Source organism: Phoxinus phoxinus (assembly GCF_949152265.1).
Source record: "Phoxinus phoxinus genome assembly, chromosome: 13".
NCBI lineage: Eukaryota > Metazoa > Chordata > Actinopteri > Cypriniformes > Leuciscidae > Phoxinus > Phoxinus phoxinus.
The window spans coordinates 14,649,675-14,666,718 of record NC_136888.1 but is presented as its reverse complement, the minus strand read 5'-3'; the positions used below and the strand labels follow the sequence as shown (position 1 = coordinate 14,666,718).

Genomic DNA, 17,044 nt, shown 5'->3' with positions numbered 1-17,044 from the left:
TATTTAATATTTAAGGATTTGTGTATTTAAAATGTCAAAAAATGAATCTACATGCATCACAGAAGAGTTTTTCTCCACCACACTGTCATTTCCAGCACATCATTGGAAAGTTTTCTGAAATATCTTTGGACATTTTTTAAATAAAAAGGCCAAATCCTTTGTCTTGCTAGTTTCATACCACAAATGTTATGTATTCTAAATAAACATGAAATAATATTGTTCACACTTATTAGCATAATTAGAGCTTAATTGGAAATGTTCACTTGATATTTCCCTTTTTGTTTTCCTTTACACATCATGTTTAAGAATAAATATTAAGATGGTTTGATCTTTGTCATAGTTTTTAACATTATATATAACTTTATATTCATATGTTTATGTTGGAGTTTATAGAAAATAAGTAAAATAATTAAATCTATGCATAAAAGCTTTTTGTGTCCTTCATATAACAAAAACATAGATTATATCATTCATATAATGAATATCAAACTCCATACTGTTCACAAACATGCACACAGCTCATTGATTATACATTACCGTTAAAAAGTTTGGGGTCAGTAAGAGTTAAAGAATTAAACGTATTTCTTTCTTTCTAAAAATCTTACTGATCGAACTTTTGCACAGTGCATGTTACCTGTTTTTCATCTAGACATGCTGCCTCCTGCCTGTCATTCTGTATTGATTGTCACCTTCATTGTGTCCTCTTCCCCTTCATAGTACATGTCTGTTTCCTTTACTCTCTGGATTTGTCACCCCTGCATTATCACCCCACTCTGAGAATCTCCACTGTGCATGACTTCCAGATGGTAAATTACCCAACTTTTTGTGCTTCCTTGTCTACCGTCTCCTCCTAAAACACAGTATGAATATGAAAACATGTTTCTCATCCAGGAAACTGCAGCTGTTGTTTCATTTGAAAATTGTGCGTTACACAGAATATTTTAAGATGGCAAGCCCAGGCATTTGAAGCAGACACGTGATGCAGAGTCTAACAGGCTTTTCTTCATCTTGCGCTGCGGCCAAGAAAGAAGCTTATTTAAGCTGATTTGGCCACATTTCGGATTACCAAGTAACGGGAAAAAACATTAATAGTTGCTTTCATCTCCGTTCTTTTATGTCAACCCTTGAGTGACTTTTCGGGTGGACTGTTTAAATGTCTTCTCATTCCTCCCAGACGTGGGGTGGCATGGAAGCAGCAGGAGAAAGATAAACTATTCATAAAATGGCAGTGTCAACAGTAAAACTGAATGATTCTGTAATTTCAGTAGATGACACTGTATGGCATCATCTAATTACTAACTAACCCACTATGTTGAAAATCTTCTTCTTCTTTTTTTCTTCTTCATAAATTTCTGCAATGAATTCAGTTGATAGTAATATGAATAATCATATCTCCCTCTTAAAATATAAAGGCATCTGTAAAAATATAGGCTACTATATTTATGTTCTGTGAAAAAATAGTAGTAAGAATAATTTTATAAGGATTACATATTTAAATGCCATTAAATAATTAAAGGGGTCATGAACTAGATTGTTTTATTATTTTATAATGTTGCCTGGGGGCCCTTATAATGTTAGTGTGGTTTTTACATCAAAAATTGTCATAATTTAGAAATAAAAGGCATTTTTCCTAGCCTGATTTTAGCCTCTAATTTGAACGCTCTGTTTTAAGGGGCGTGTCTGCTGTGATCGGCTGCTGTGATTGGCTGCTGTGAGACTTTAGTGTAAATGCCCACTGCTGTCATTTTCTGCTGTGAGACTTCAGTGTAAACGCCCACTGCTGTGATTGGCTGCTGTGAGACTTCAGTGTAAACGCCCACTGCTGTGATTGGCTGCTGTGAGACTTCAGTGTAAACGCCCACTGCTGTGATTTTCTGCTGTGAGACTTCAGTGTAAACGCCCACTGCTGTGATTGGCTGCTGTGAGACTTCAGTGTAAACGCCCACTGCTGTGATTGGCTGCTGTGAGACTTCAGTGTAAACGCCCACTGCTGTGATTGGCTGCTGTGAGACTTCAGTGTAAACGCCCACTGCTGTGATTTTCTGCTGTGAGGCTTCAGTGTAAACGCCCACTGCTGTGATTTTCTGCTGTGAGACTTCAGTGTAAACGCCCACTGCTGTGATTGGTTGCTGTGAGGCTTCAGTGTAAACACCCACTGCTGTGATTGGTTGCTGTGAGGCTTCAGTGTAAATGCCCACTGCTGTGATTGGCTTCTGTGAGACTTCAGTGTAAACGCCCACTGCTGTGATTGGCTGCTGTGAGACTTCAGTGTAAACAGCCACTGCTGTGATTGGCTGCTGTGAGACTTCAGTGTAAACACCCACTGCTGTGATTGGTTGCTGTGAGGCTTCAGTGTAAATGCCCACTGCTGTGATTGGCTGCTGTGAGACTTCAGTGTAAACGCCCACTGCTGTGATTTTCTGCTGTGAGACTTCAGTGTAAACGCCCACTGCTGTGATTGGCTGCTGTGAGACTTCAGTGTAAACGCCCACTGCTGTGATTGGCTGCTGTGAGACTTCAGTGTAAACGCCCACTGCTGTGATTGGCTGCTGTGAGACTTCAGTGTAAACGCCCACTGCTGTGATTTTCTGCTGTGAGGCTTCAGTGTAAACGCCCACTGCTGTGATTTTCTGCTGTGAGACTTCAGTGTAAACGCCCACTGCTGTGATTGGTTGCTGTGAGGCTTCAGTGTAAACACCCACTGCTGTGATTGGTTGCTGTGAGGCTTCAGTGTAAATGCCCACTGCTGTGATTGGCTTCTGTGAGACTTCAGTGTAAACGCCCACTGCTGTGATTGGCTGCTGTGAGACTTCAGTGTAAACGCCCACTGCTGTGATTGGCTGCTGTGAGACTTCAGTGTAAACGCCCACTGCTGTGATTGGCTGCTGTGAGACTTCATTGTAAACGCCCACTGCTGTGATTGGCTGCTGTGAGACTTCAGTGTAAACGCCCACTGCTGTGATTGGTTGCTGTTAGGCTTCAGTATAAACGCCCACTGCTGTGATTGGTTGCTGTTAGGCTTCAGTATAAACGCCCACTGCTGTGTTTTGGTTTACATGCTTGCAAATTAAATAGCTAGTATTACATGTGGAACTCTCTCGAAAACTTTTACTACGTTTTACTATTACAGCTATCGAGATTAACGAATTGTGAAAAGTATTGTTTAAAGCATTATATTTAAATCTATTCCATCACATGAAAGGTTGCAGTGATGAGCACTGAGCAGATGACATACTGTCTGTTGATCGCATGAATAAAGATCTAGAAGATGAATAAAGATGCAATTTTTGCACTCTCATGAATGCTTTCTCCAAATAACAATGCAAAGACGATGTAAATACAGTAAGAGCTTCGTTGTGCAGTGTAACAGCACCATTGAAGTGTCCAGATGACAGCTTGGCCGATTTGGAAAGGGAGCGTTCTTTGATCTCTTTCTGTATATAATTTAATCACAATTTAAATAAGATTATTTTCACCCTACTTAGAGAAACGATGTGAAGTTGATCGTTTAGTCACTGATGCATAAACAGTATTGAACGATTTTGAGAGAAAGAAAATCTGTCTGAACTTGAATAATTACACATCAGAAATCACTGATCACAGATCAGGCATTAGAATAAACATGGTTACTTACATGTTTGTGGCGTTGCTGGCAGATCCGTGTCGTAAAAGTCTGTTTGCAAAGCCTGTGTCGGAAATTGTGACTGATTTACTGATTTAATAAAGTTTAACCGCACATTCCTAATATTAGAATCCGAAGGCGTAGGCGTTGATATTCTTCTGTAAAGCGGTGTTTGATACCCTTTGACGTCATAGATCCCCACTTTGAAAAACCTGTCGTTCGCTGTGCCTGGTGTCAATAAAAGCTTTTATTAGACTAACAAGGAAGTTTTCAGTTCTGAAACTTATAGGATATTCTTATAGTATGATGACCTCTTATATGTCAAAAGCTCAATAATTTTTTTATTTCTCAGTTCATCACCCCTTTAAAAAAAGTAATTATTACAATTTTATTTAGAATATATTAGATATCAAACTATGGCTGTTAAAAGATCTATTGCAACAGATCTTTTAAACAGATCTTTTAAACAGATCTTTTAAAGAATAAAATAAGCATGATTCAGAATTTGACATTGATAAGAATGGGGATGATGTCACCATAACATTATAAACTGATTGGTGTTCATTTTGACATTCATTTGCACATTTGTGGTTGGTCTTTTCTTTCCTACTTAAATGTACATGACAGTTCAAAATTTAGTCAGTAAGATCTTTTTGGAAGAAATTGTTATTTTCATTCAGCAAGGAATGTATTAAATTGATCAAATGTGGCATTTATAATGTTACAAAAGATTTATATTTCAAATAAATGCTGTTAAACTTTCTGTTCATGAAAGAACCCTGAAGAAAATCAGTTTCTAAAAAAAAATATTAAGCAGCACAACTATTTTAAACATTGATATTATCAAGAAATGTTTCTTGAGCATCAAATCAGCATTATTATAATTATTTCTGAAGGATCATGTCATGTGACACTGAAGACTGGAGTAATTATGAAATTCAGCTTTGCCACAGTAATAAATTATAGTAAATTACAGTAAAAGTTTTTTTTATTGCAATAATATTACAGGTTATTACTGTTTCTATTGTATTTTAGATCAAATAAATGCAGCCCTTCTGAGCATAAGAGACTTATTTCAAAAGCATAAAAAAAAAAAAAAAATTTAATCAAAATTTTTAAATGGTACTGTACACATATTTTCATACTCAGAAAAAGGCGGTATTTCAAAAACCTAAGCTTACCTAAAACTTTAACATTGCTCTTTTCCTGTCTTGCAAACTGTACTATTTCCTTCATTAAATGCAAATCTAGTTTCCTCATTGACACCTTTTGTTCCTGTCGCATCATGCAGCATCCATACGCAATTAAATATGGTCTTTTGTTTTATGCATTGCATGTGTGAATGATTCAGTTTTTTTTTATTCTTTATCTCATCTGTGTCTGTACACATGCATTTGTGTAGGATCTCGAGGATCGTCTAAAGCAGGAACAGAGAGAGGAGTTACACGCTTTGAGAGAAGCCCACAGACAGACCCTGGAAATCCTTCGGCAGCAGTCGGACCAGGAGCTGCAGACGCTGCGCTTTGAGCTGGAGGATGAAGGCAAAGCCATGCTGGGTGAGTCATGCGCTCAAATTAACTACATCACCACACACCAGCCTACAAGATTTGTGCCTTTTATGGGGTCATTCAAGTCTTGTAGTATATTCATATGCACTGTTGTCGGGAAAGTAAAGAGTCATTTTCACAGCCTTTTATATCCTAAAGCGACTCACAGTGCACTTATTACAGAGGAAATCTGTTTGCTCAAGGGTATGATTATAATAGCTTAGAAAGTAGGGGCTTGAACCTACAACCTTTTGTTCACCACCCCAGAGCCATTATACCACATTAGGCTCTTAGTAGGCTCTAAATGCAAGAAAATAACTGTGTAAGAAGGATTTGTTTTGTACTGTTTTCCCGTGTGTGTGTGTGTGTGTGTGTGTGTGTGTGTGTGTGTGTGTGTGTGTGTGTGTGTGTGTGTGTGTGTGTGTGTGTGTGTGTGTGCTATAGCTTCCCTGCGGTCAGAGCTCAATCATCTCCATGCCACTGCCATCGAACACCTGAGACAAGTCCACTTGAAGGAGAACAATGCCACCAAACGAGAGCTGGACGACACTATTGAGCGCTGCAAAGAACATGTGAGCATTTTTGAAGGTTACACAAAGCTCGATACCTCAATGCTAAACCCAACAGGCAGACTTGCCATTTTTGGCTTGATGGATGTAGACTCTTGATTAATTCCAAAATGAGAAAGATATTTTTATTTATTTATTTTTGGTCAGTCTTGCATTTAGTAAGAAGCTTTTTCTCTCATGAGAACCTCTGATATCTCATGCCTTGCAGATAAGAACATTTGAACCGGAGCAAAATTACACAGAGCACCATACAGTACATTAACTGCATCATCTACAATTTCCAGCCGCAGTGTTTTTAAAACATTTTATTTATCTATACAAATGGGAAAATAGAATATTTTGATATATTGTGCATGTATGTGGGATTTTTTTCCCACTGATGTAGAATATTTGAGATATAATTTATGTCTGATATAATCAGTTTTGTTATTTTTTAACTGAAACTAGGAAAATTGTTTTCGTTAATTGAAATAAAGCGGGAATAAAGTAAAATATCAATATTACATAATAAAACTTAAAATTAGACACTGAAATCGAAAAAGTTGTAGTATAAAATTATATTTAGTTTAAAATTAAAACTGAAAAAATATATATAAAAAAGCTAATTCAAAATATGAATTCATATTATAATAGTACTGAAATAATACTAAAAGAACATTGTTTAGAGTTAGTGGTTTGTTCAGAACTCTTTCATCATTTACTGTGGTTTCAAATCTGTATGACTCTCCTTTGAAACATATTTTGAAAAAAAAACTTTAGTGTTTTATTTAGTGTTTAGTGTTTTATCCCCATACAATGAAAGTCACTGGGTCTAATGTTGTTTAGAGCTCAAACTTTTTCAGAATATCTTCTTTTTTGTTCCACAGAAAGGAATGTCATACAGGTTTGAAACAAGGTGAATAAATGACGACCGGATTTTCTTTTTAAAATCTATCTTTTTAAATATTTTTAAATATAATTAAAAGTATTAGTAACCACTAATTAAAAAACAAGTAGAATACCAAAATCTCCCCTTTGAATTTGTAAAATTTTCAGCAGTAGTTCCAGGAATTGGCTTCTTGTCTTTATAAAACCAGATGCCATATTTAGTGCCCTTGGTTTCAAGACAGTTATGGTTTCTAACTATAGAGAGGCTTGAAATGGATGTCAGGCCATTATAAAATGTCTCTAAGCTAAGCTGCACTTTACAGAAATTTGAAGAATAACCACAATGAATAAAGTATGAGGTACTGAGTTCTGAATTATGGGAGAGCTCTTACCGTGACTTGCACCCCTTTCCCATTTTCATATTTGATTTATAATCTCCCTCCCTGTCTGTCTCTCTAACACTCACACTCATAGTCTCACTCTCTCATGTTCGTTTCACTTCAGCTAATACTTCAGCACAATTGAATCTCTTTTTATCTGACCTATATGCATATTTTGAAAGCCCCTGGGTCTGGCACAAAATCTTCTAATGCTTTTTTTAAGAGAATCATTCCAATGCAATGGATTTATGAAAACTGCATTTGCTGCCTTGTTAAGACACACAGTCATTCATCTGTTAAAGTCTATCTGCTCTTGTGGATTGTGTGGATTGCCTCTCCAGGAACACGACCTTCTAGGGCGTTTATCTGACCTGAAGCAGGAGGTGAGCTGCAGAAGGAACCGGATCGCTGATCTGGACCATGAAATCCACTCGCTCAATGAGACCATCAACACCCTGACCAAGGAGCTGGAGCTCAAAGGGAAAGAAGTTCTGCGGGTGCGCAGTGAGGCCAATATGCATATCAGGTACCAACTTTTTAACATCTTCTGAGGATATATTATTGTTTATGAGTCTGTTTTAAAGGGGTGGTTGATTATGATTTCACTTTTCTAACTTTAGTTAGTCTATAATGTTGCTGTTTGAGCATAAACAACATCTGCAAAGTTACGATGCTCAAAGTTCAAAGCAAAGGAAGATATTTGTTTTTAAAGAAATTGCTTTTTAAGGACTACAACAAACGGCCGGTAGGGACTACACAACATTTATCTGGGGTTAGTGACATCACCAACCCTAAAATTTACATAAACCCCGCCCCCAGAACACGATTTTTAGATTATCAAGATAGAATATGCCAATCAATGACGAGAAGATAACTACACATAAGCTACATAAATTCATCAACAAACCATTCAGAGATGTTATCACTTCTCGAGTCTCTCCATCTTTGTCTGACTCCGGTTTGAACATAAAAGGCTAAAAGTTTTAGAAATTTTCAGTGCATATGTGTGTGAGGTAAAAGGACACAAGCTGTTGAAGCTCCGCCCTCTTTGCGGAGCAGCAGCTCATTTGCATTTAAAGGGGCCGACACAAAAACTGTGCGTTTTTGCTCACCCTCAAAAAGTGACAACATTAACATGGTATATAAAAATATCTGTGGGGTATTTTGAGCTAAAAATTCACATACACACTCTGGGGACATCAGAGATTTATTTTAAATCTTGTGAAAAGGGCATTATACCACCTCTTTAACTTCTAGAATTACAGGACTGTCAGTTATGTGACTTCGCAGTAAGTGGACATACTTATTCAGACAACCTGAAATTTTTTGTCAATTAAACTGCATACAGTTTTTTTATATATATATATATAATTTTTTTTTAAAACCAATGCTACCTGACTAGAGAAAACAGAGGGAAAAGGGCTGTTGAATTCCTTTTTGCCAGATAGGTAGGGAAACTTCAACACCCATAATGCACTGGGCATGTTGCCGTCCAAGACCACTCCCACCAGTCTGTTATCACCACCTTGCTTTAGTAGGAAATACTTCTAGGCAAACATTTCATAATGGTGTCGACTTGTATAGTTCCCGGGTGCAAGAATTCAAAGAGTAAACATTTAGCGGGAGTGATTTTCTTTTGGTTTCCAGTGTAGGCAGCAGTTAAAGGCTGCAAATAATCGTAAATTTGGAGAGAACGCTGCTATGGAAAATCTGAAAAACCACCGTATTTGTCAACATGTCAAACTGGATGACCATGAACACAGTGTTTTAGGCCAAATGGAGGGGAAAAACTGAAAGAGACTGTCAAACTTAATGTTAATTTCTCATTCCAGAAAAAAATGAGACATTTTAACAATACAAAGCGGGTTGAAATTCGACGACGTTACACTTTAAGACAAATCTTAAGCATTAGAATTTCTTCTTCACCTCCAAATTGTCTTAAATCTCCAAAGGTCAGATGTTGAATGAATTTATTAGGTTGTTTCAAATATTTAGCATTACAACATTACACTAGCTACATGTAATACATATTATAATTACTGAAGTGACAACCACGATTAATAATGTAAACAATGATTATGCGTGACATGACATGACTTTATTGCGTAATTCAAAATGCAGTTGCAACTCTACAAAAAAACGGCAAGAACGTCCATGCAATCAGATATCACCAGATAAAGATGTTCTCAAGGAAATGTTTGAGAATTTAATTTTTTTTCAAGAATTGTATAAGAAGGTTTTTGTGAATCCAGCCCCTGATCCCGTTCCTCCCTTTTTTCCCATATCACTTGTCTTTTCGTTCTGTCACGTTCTGTTTGTTTTTAGTTTCATTTTCATGGACCTTTAGGGTATTTTTACACGACAATGATATGCTTAAAAACTGAGAAGTTTTTCCTTTGAGTTTTCCGCATAGAGACAACACCATTATCAAAACGATCCCCATTCACACGGATCCACGAAAACGACTAAAAACGCTTTATTCTGCCGCCAGGCCATTAGATGGCGATGAAACACTACAGACTGAACGTGTACCTGTAATACGCATGTGCATGACGTCATCGTCTTCAGAGATTCTCGTTTTTATTGTTTACACGGAGGCCATTTTCAAAAACGTGCACTTTGAAAACCGTTTTCTGAAGTTTGCGTTTTCATGCACCCAAACCTCCGTTGTCGTGTAAACGAACGGCAAAAATGCATAAAAAGTCTTCCATTTTTAGTTGAAAACCGGAGTTTGTGTCTTAGTTTGTTTCTCTTCAGTTATCTGTTTCCATGGACATTCATTAACGTGCACACCTGTCTGTGGTTGGTTCAGCATCATTGTGTATTTAAGTTCCTCTTGGATTTCTGTTCCTTTGTCTGGTATTGTTGTGTTCACGCTGTCACGTTGCCTTCTCATCGGTGGATTACTTGTGTTTGTTTTGTTTAAATAAATACATTTTTGTTTATTAGAACCTTTACGGCCTTTTTCCTTCATCATCTTTGGACTGAACGATACACTTTCTCTATCTCTGCCAATAAAATGGCAAAAACATAAAAAGGAACTTTGAGGCGCTTGTTGTAATACTTTCATGTTAAGGTTAGAGTACAAACGGTGAACATTACCGTTATTCCAGTTTTTAATAGCCTCATTCTATGCAAAAGCGAGCAACAGGCATCTTCTGCGTGTGCAGAATATTTTTGGGCTTTCATGAGCTATTCAATTATATAATCCTAAAGGTCAGTCTAGCTGAAACAGAAGCTAATTTAATATGAGAGGAAAGCGGATGGAGCCGTTTCCCACGCAGGAGCCCAATGCCTTCAGGCAGAGCTCTCTTCTCTTGATATCATCAGCTGCATTCTTCCGTTACGACTGTATAGAAGTATCAAGGTCAGTGGAGGTGTCTAGCTGATACAAACAAACAAATTTCCTTTGGTTTCAAATAAGGATCTCATTTATGGCGCATGAAAAGAAGGAGAAAAGAGGGAATTTGTTCTAATAAATAATGGAGTTTGTGCGCTCTATCTGAGGATAGAGCGAAATAAACTTGAATATATATGTTGCCCACCATATTTTCTCTGTTAGAAAAATCATTTTGATAACCTTTCAGTGAACAGTTCTTAAAAGTCTTCTTGGTGTGAAGAAGATTTACTAAAGACCTCATGGAAAAGTTCTGTGGATGTTAAAGGTTCTTCATGGAACCATAGATGCCAATAAAGAACCTTTATTTCTAAGAGTGTGTATATATACACCATTTTGCATGTGTTAAAGGGTTTTGTTTCTACATAGGGCTCACGAACAGGATCTCTCCAAGCGCCTCGAGAGGGAGATTGACGATCTGAACGCTTCTCATAACAGAGAGACCCAGATCATGCTGTCAGATTTTAACAAAGCTCAGGAGCTGCTAAAAGACAAGATCTCTGCTCTGCAGATTCTGTGAGTCCCTTTATCTCAGTTACAGATTGAATATCAAATTAAATTGAATTTCAAAACACATCATTTTAATGTAATATCCTTATGAATATTTCAGAAGCAAAGACAGCTATAGATGAATCACTTTAGCTCTGTTCCAAAGCCATGCGAGCAAGCTGCCTTGCTGTCTAGTACAGTGTAGGTCTTCTAAGGCTAAAATGTTAACTCAAACGTAATTGCTTTACATGAGATCACTTCAGCAATTCACACATGAAGTTCTAAGTATTGTTGATACTTATTATAGGCTAGTATTGAACCATTAGCTTAGCAGCATGCTAACGCCAAATCATGCCTTAGATTTTTAAGGACAATCAACTTGGCTATTTTAAAGTCATTTGAATTTAAATGACATTAAACTGACTTTAAAAAATGAGTTGAATCTTGTATAACTTACAAAAAAAAGTTGAAAACTGCTTAACTTATTTTGATGAGTTAAAGTAATGTAAAAAATATATATTTGTTGTTATAACTTATTGGTCATATCATTTTTTTATAGGAACAGATAGGGGTCACTTTTGGCCCACAAACGATGGACGTTAGCATGTTGCTTAGCATACAAAAATACACAACTTATAAAATATTATGTTTAAGTAGATTGAACTGTTGCCAGAAGTGCCTGAGCATTTTGGCTCGGAGGGCAGCTTGCTAGGTTTAATGCCAGAGCCATTGTTTTTACTGCAGTATAATTGTTAATGTGTATGTGTGCGGGGTGAGCAGGTTGGAAGGTACGGAGGAGAAGTTCAGGAATAGAGAAAGCCGACCGGAGGACCTCCAGGTGATTGCTGATCTCAGAGAAATGGTGTCCGAGAGAGAAACCCTGGTCAAGAAGCTTGTGGTAAGTGTGCACAGAAATGGGCCGCAGAGGTACAGCACCACATTAAAAGTGATATGTGTACCACTGTACTACATGTTTTTTTGTTGTTTTTTTAGTCCCAAAGCATTACATGTCCTCAGACAAAAGTCAATATCAGTTCATTGATTTTTCTGCACAGGGCCTTTCGGTCTGACTGTGCCTCCTTTGTTCCAGGATGACAAGAAGTTTTATCAACTGGAGCTGGTGAATCGAGAGCCTGGCTTCAACAAGGTGTTCAACACCAATCCCAATGTCGGGGTCATAAACCCCCTTATAAAGGTTAGAGAGAGATACAGCCACACTGATAAAAGAGTACCACGTAAACTGGATTTAATCTGATAGTAAAAAAAAAAAGCACAAACCATAAACCTTTTTAAAAGCACTCCATCTATACAGTTCATGGAATCCATGAATATAATAAAAGAATACTTCAAAAGGTTTTGCCGTATGGGAAGTGTGTTTTACAGAGGTACCGCTGGAATGGGATGTTCTGCAGAGACTATTTATAGCCTTCTACTGTTCTTTTAGTTGGGTCTAACTTTTTCTTTCTGTTGCATTAGTTGTGCATTTGTCATTGTCTGTGTCTTATATCCATGTTCAAACATCAAATTCTACCCTGCTTTCCAAGTCATGAGCTCTGTTCCAAAATCTAACGTGCTTCCAACATAGGGAGCATCCATCCTAACCGAGATAAAACATTAAAATGGTTTCCAACCAGATCTACTCATCATACAAAAAATTGTTCCGCACAGGAGATCTATATAATACCTGGAGAAAACTATCCATTAGCATCTACCCAGTTCCACTAGAAATTGACATTAAGATGTTTTTAACGCTGTGTGATAGTCAATTATTTATTATAGTATATTAAATATATATATATATATATATATAGATGTTGACATATTTTTAAAAAATTGTACCTTGAACTTTTGAATGATTAAAAGTTACTTATGCTCACCATGAAGGCTGCATTTATTTGATCTAAGTACAGTAACATTGTGAAATGGTATTACCGTACAATTTAAAATAACTGTTTTCTATTGTAATGTATTTTAAAATGCTATTTATTTGTGATGATAGCTGAATTTTCAGCATCATTACTCCAGTCTTCAGTGTCACATGATCCTTCAGAAATCATGCTAATATACTGCTCAAGAAACATTTCTTATTATTATCAATGTTGAAAACAGTTGTGCTGCTATTTTGTTAGCAAACTTTTTTGTTCTATTTTCCACCAATACTTTAATGAATCACAAGTCTATTTATAATATACATTTATTTCACCTAATCCACCATCTTATTTTTGTTAGATTTGACACACACTTAAGCAATTTGTGTGTTTTCTGGGAATCAACCCCAAGCCCTTGGTACTAGTGCCAACAGTAAAACTACACAAACTGATTCATTTAATAGTTATCAAATTTGAGCAAAATGAGTTAACTTACCTTTTGAAACAGCCTTTTCTTCAGCACTGCACATGTGATGCCGTCCAGTTGGGTAGCTCACTAGGTTTTGTAACAGGGCTTTAATCTGTCATTCCTGTTTCCTGTCCACATTCAAAATGATGTCCATTACCTTGTCATCATTTAGCTTGAAGCTACAGTTCGCCACAATCCCTTTCTGTGTTTGTCCTTTTAATGTAGCATAAATATAGAAAACCTGAGAGCAGTTTCGCCAGCTCTCCGAACCTAAGCGTTGTTGGGGCAGAAGGGATGGCGGGCGTCCCCGTCCCGCCTGCTTGCCTAGAGTCTGTCCCCAACTCCCCCATTCACCACCATGAGCTCAGGTCTAACAAACCTCAGCCCCCTCCAACCCCTCCGCCTCAGGCTGACTCCACCCGGAGGTGAGATTGTCCTCACGAGAGACATGCTTAAACCACAGAACTGTCTTGCCATTGGTCGGATCACACAGTCTCAGTCCTGTCCTGCAGGAATGGTAGACAAACCGTCAATCTGTTGTGTTGATTAGACATTTTAATACGAGAACGCGGCCGTTTGTGTCCAGAGTGAATTGTGGGTATGCGCATCTCACTCTTTAATGCATCTTGCCGGTGAAAAGCACACATTAATGTTTGTATTTTATGCTACTTTGTGTGCATGATCAATTGTGCGTAGCAATTCTGTTTCAATGTCGTTATTGTGTCAAGTTTGGCAAGAATATTATCACAAATCGGACTGAGAGTTCACGTAAACTGTGTGTGATCACACAATGGCATTGGAATGTCAACGCGAGCATGCGGTTGATGTCATCACGCCATCACACAGCTGTCACGAGTATGGCTCCGCCCATTAGCTGTACTCCGCCCTTCACATCTCATGCATTTTGTTGTTTTGTGGTTTTAAAATGAGCCATTCAAATGATGAACACCTATTCCTGGCATTTCTGGCCATGTTAAAATCAGGCATAGGAACATGTTGTACACAGCTGAGAGACGGGAGATAATATTAGAGCGTTTCTGGTAGAGGGGCATATTTTATTTATTATTTAAAAGGAAGCAGTTCAGCATGGCGCCTGTGATTCTTTGATGCTTGAACAAGCAGGGCAGTTTCCTATTGGTCAAGAGACACTGCACTGTGTGCTGTGGTAGTTACAGATGTCAAATTTTAGGATTATTTTTGATGTCACCAAAAAAGCAAAGGTCTATAGTAGTGACTATATGGAAATAATGTAAATACACATATACAGTGGCCACCAAAAGTATTTAGACTCTTATAAGAACCAATTCTTGCCACACTTTTAACTGTCTGAATGTGATTACAGATGAGAAATATGATAATATAGTTTTTTTTCCATAATTATCGTATTTTTCTGAAATAGTGTATGCAATTTCTTTTCACCCAAAGTTAAGGTGATTTTAAAGAATGTATTTAATATGGCCTATCTGTGTCTTATTTGTGCATTGTAAAAACTTTATGAACCCAGCTAACAGGGAACGTTTGCAGAACTTCGGCTAACATTCAAGGTTCTCTCATATGAAGAAACGTTCGTTCATTAAAGTTATGTGGTCTTTAATAATGTTCTCAAAATGTTAGCACAAAAACGTCATTTATACATTGTTCATCGAATTATGTTTTTCTGAAACGTTTTAGTTGGATGTTCAACTAACTTTTTTTTTTTAAAGGTTACTACTTCACAACATTCAAAAGTAATATTCTCATAATGTTTGCAAAGTTATAAAATTGAATGTTCCCTGAACATTTGTATAACAAAACAAAAAAAACGTTTTAAAATACTGGACATTTTGAACATTCAGGGAACATTGAGAAGTAATGTTTTCATAACTTAATGGGAACGTTAAGCATTCTTAGAATAAACAGGTGAAACTCGAAAAATTTGAATATCGTGCAAAAGTTCATTTATTTCAGTAATTCAACTTAAAAGGTGAAGCTAATATATTATATAGACTCATTACATGCAAAGTGATATATTTCAAGCCTTTTTTTGTTATAAATTTTTGATGATTATGGCTTACAGCTTATGAAAACCCTAAATTCAAAATTAGAATATTGTGAAAAGTTTTTCACAGCTGTAAGCCATAATCATCAAAATTATAACAAATAAAGGCTTGAAATATATCACTTTGCATGTAATGAGTCTATATAATATATTAGTTTCACCCTTTAAGTTGAATTACTGAAATAAATGAACTTTTGTACAATATTAAATGTTTCGAGTTTCAAAAGTATCCTTGCACTTTCTTTCTTTAGTACAAATCCCACTTCTAATCTATTGCAATGCCATTCAAACTGTGGCTTAAGCGTCTACATACTTTTTGCGGCCACTGTACACAAGTATAGTTTTTCTTCGATAGTATCGTCATGCAATAAAGTAGCAACTCTATGTGGAAGTGTTTGATCAGGATGTGTAACTTCACTTTCCTTTAATGCTGCTGCAGTGTAACTGGTTGTGTTTGACTTTTCTGTGTTTTGTGCAGCCCTCGTAAGACTGAGGATTCAACTGTAGCACCAAAAGAACAGCAACCACAAGAGCTATTTTCACAGTACTTCTCCTTTTAAATTTTTCAAGACACTCAACTGAAGAGCATGTGAAACTGCAGTTTTCAATAGTCCATTCGTCTGTTCTTGATATCTCACTGTGAGTTTGTTATTTTCCCTTTTGATATGGGCATATACTTGATTTAAAATGAGATGCACATTCATTTCATATACTATTCATAAATAAGTATTTTCTGGATGGACTAAAACTGTTGGAATACCCAATGTCTTGCCAGTTTTGAAATAAATTGCACAGACACTTATATATTTTGTATTATACTGTCTTGTTACGAAAGAAGAAACCAAGTGCAAAAGAAAAAATAATTTAAATATATGCTTTACCAGCATGGTAGCAGGACTGCATGTCTTTGAACTCTTTTGCCGCCATTCACAGAATTTTCTGTGATTTATGACTTGTTTTTCACTGTTATACAGTTGGGGGCGCATTTACGCATCTTCTGAAAGAGTAATCCGATAGAAGCATTGCTTACACGTATGTACACTAACGCGATCATCAAACATATAAATCAAAACTACCTAAGTTTACTGAATGAAATGTCGACCCAAGACGAGGTATAGGACTGTACAAGCTTTGGGGGTGTTGATAGACTCTGGCTGCATCCGAAAACTGATCAATGCTGCCTTCGGAGGACACATTCCAAGGTCGGAAGGCATCAGGGCACGTCCGAATGCAATGTTAGTTTCACTTCCTGTCTCCTGAGATACCCTCATCTGATCGATTTTTGAAGGCACCATAGAAGTATCCTTCCCTGCCTTTGATATCCCACAATCCTGTGCTTTCCATTCTGTGACAGTTAAGCTAGAAAAATAAAGATCTGAAAATTGCGGCTGGTCGTCAGTTTGTGTGTAAATGTACATTTTTGATCAACTTTTTCCAATAATGATGTTATTTCTAGCGAGAAATTACTATTGTAGTCATTAAATATTCACTTAGATTTCACCAAAGTTCGCTCTATTTTGCTGTAGATCATTAAAGGGAAACTATGTAGGTTTTTTTAAGCTTAATTTACCTTAACTGAACAGCTTCGGAGTCATTGGAATGGTTATATGACTTTTTTTCGGGTTGAATGGTGGCCGTCTCGCTTCCCCCTGGCGCTTGTGAGCGGAAAAACCACCCTTGCAACTTTGGGCCGCATCGTCAGGAAGTATCGCGTGATATCAGGTCTCGCAATGTAACAAATTGCTCTACGGCAAAAAAATCGGCTAAAATTCTGTCATTATTGCGCTCCCTCACGCTG

General features: G+C 37.0%; 1 protein-coding gene across 2 annotated transcripts in view; it reads left to right on the top strand.

Annotated features, from left to right (window-relative positions):
- fam184aa (family with sequence similarity 184 member Aa) overlaps positions 1–16,633 on the top strand; it is a 36,327-nt gene extending 19,694 nt beyond the window's left edge. Inside the window, exons 11-17 of one of the 2 annotated variants that reach the window (XM_079633989.1) lie at positions 5,025–5,178; positions 5,614–5,741; positions 7,327–7,511; positions 10,752–10,898; positions 11,652–11,769; positions 11,962–12,066; positions 15,725–16,633. In XM_079633989.1, coding sequence (XP_079490115.1) covers positions 5,025–5,178; positions 5,614–5,741; positions 7,327–7,511; positions 10,752–10,898; positions 11,652–11,769; positions 11,962–12,066; positions 15,725–15,733 — 846 coding nt within the window. In that variant the 3' untranslated portion in view covers positions 15,734–16,633. Of the gene's footprint in view, positions 1–5,024; positions 5,179–5,613; positions 5,742–7,326; positions 7,512–10,751; positions 10,899–11,651; positions 11,770–11,926; positions 12,067–15,724 lie in introns of those variants that run through there. The other variant, XM_079633990.1, reaches the window with a different exon arrangement.
- Positions 16,634–17,044: the final 411 nt, after the last annotated feature.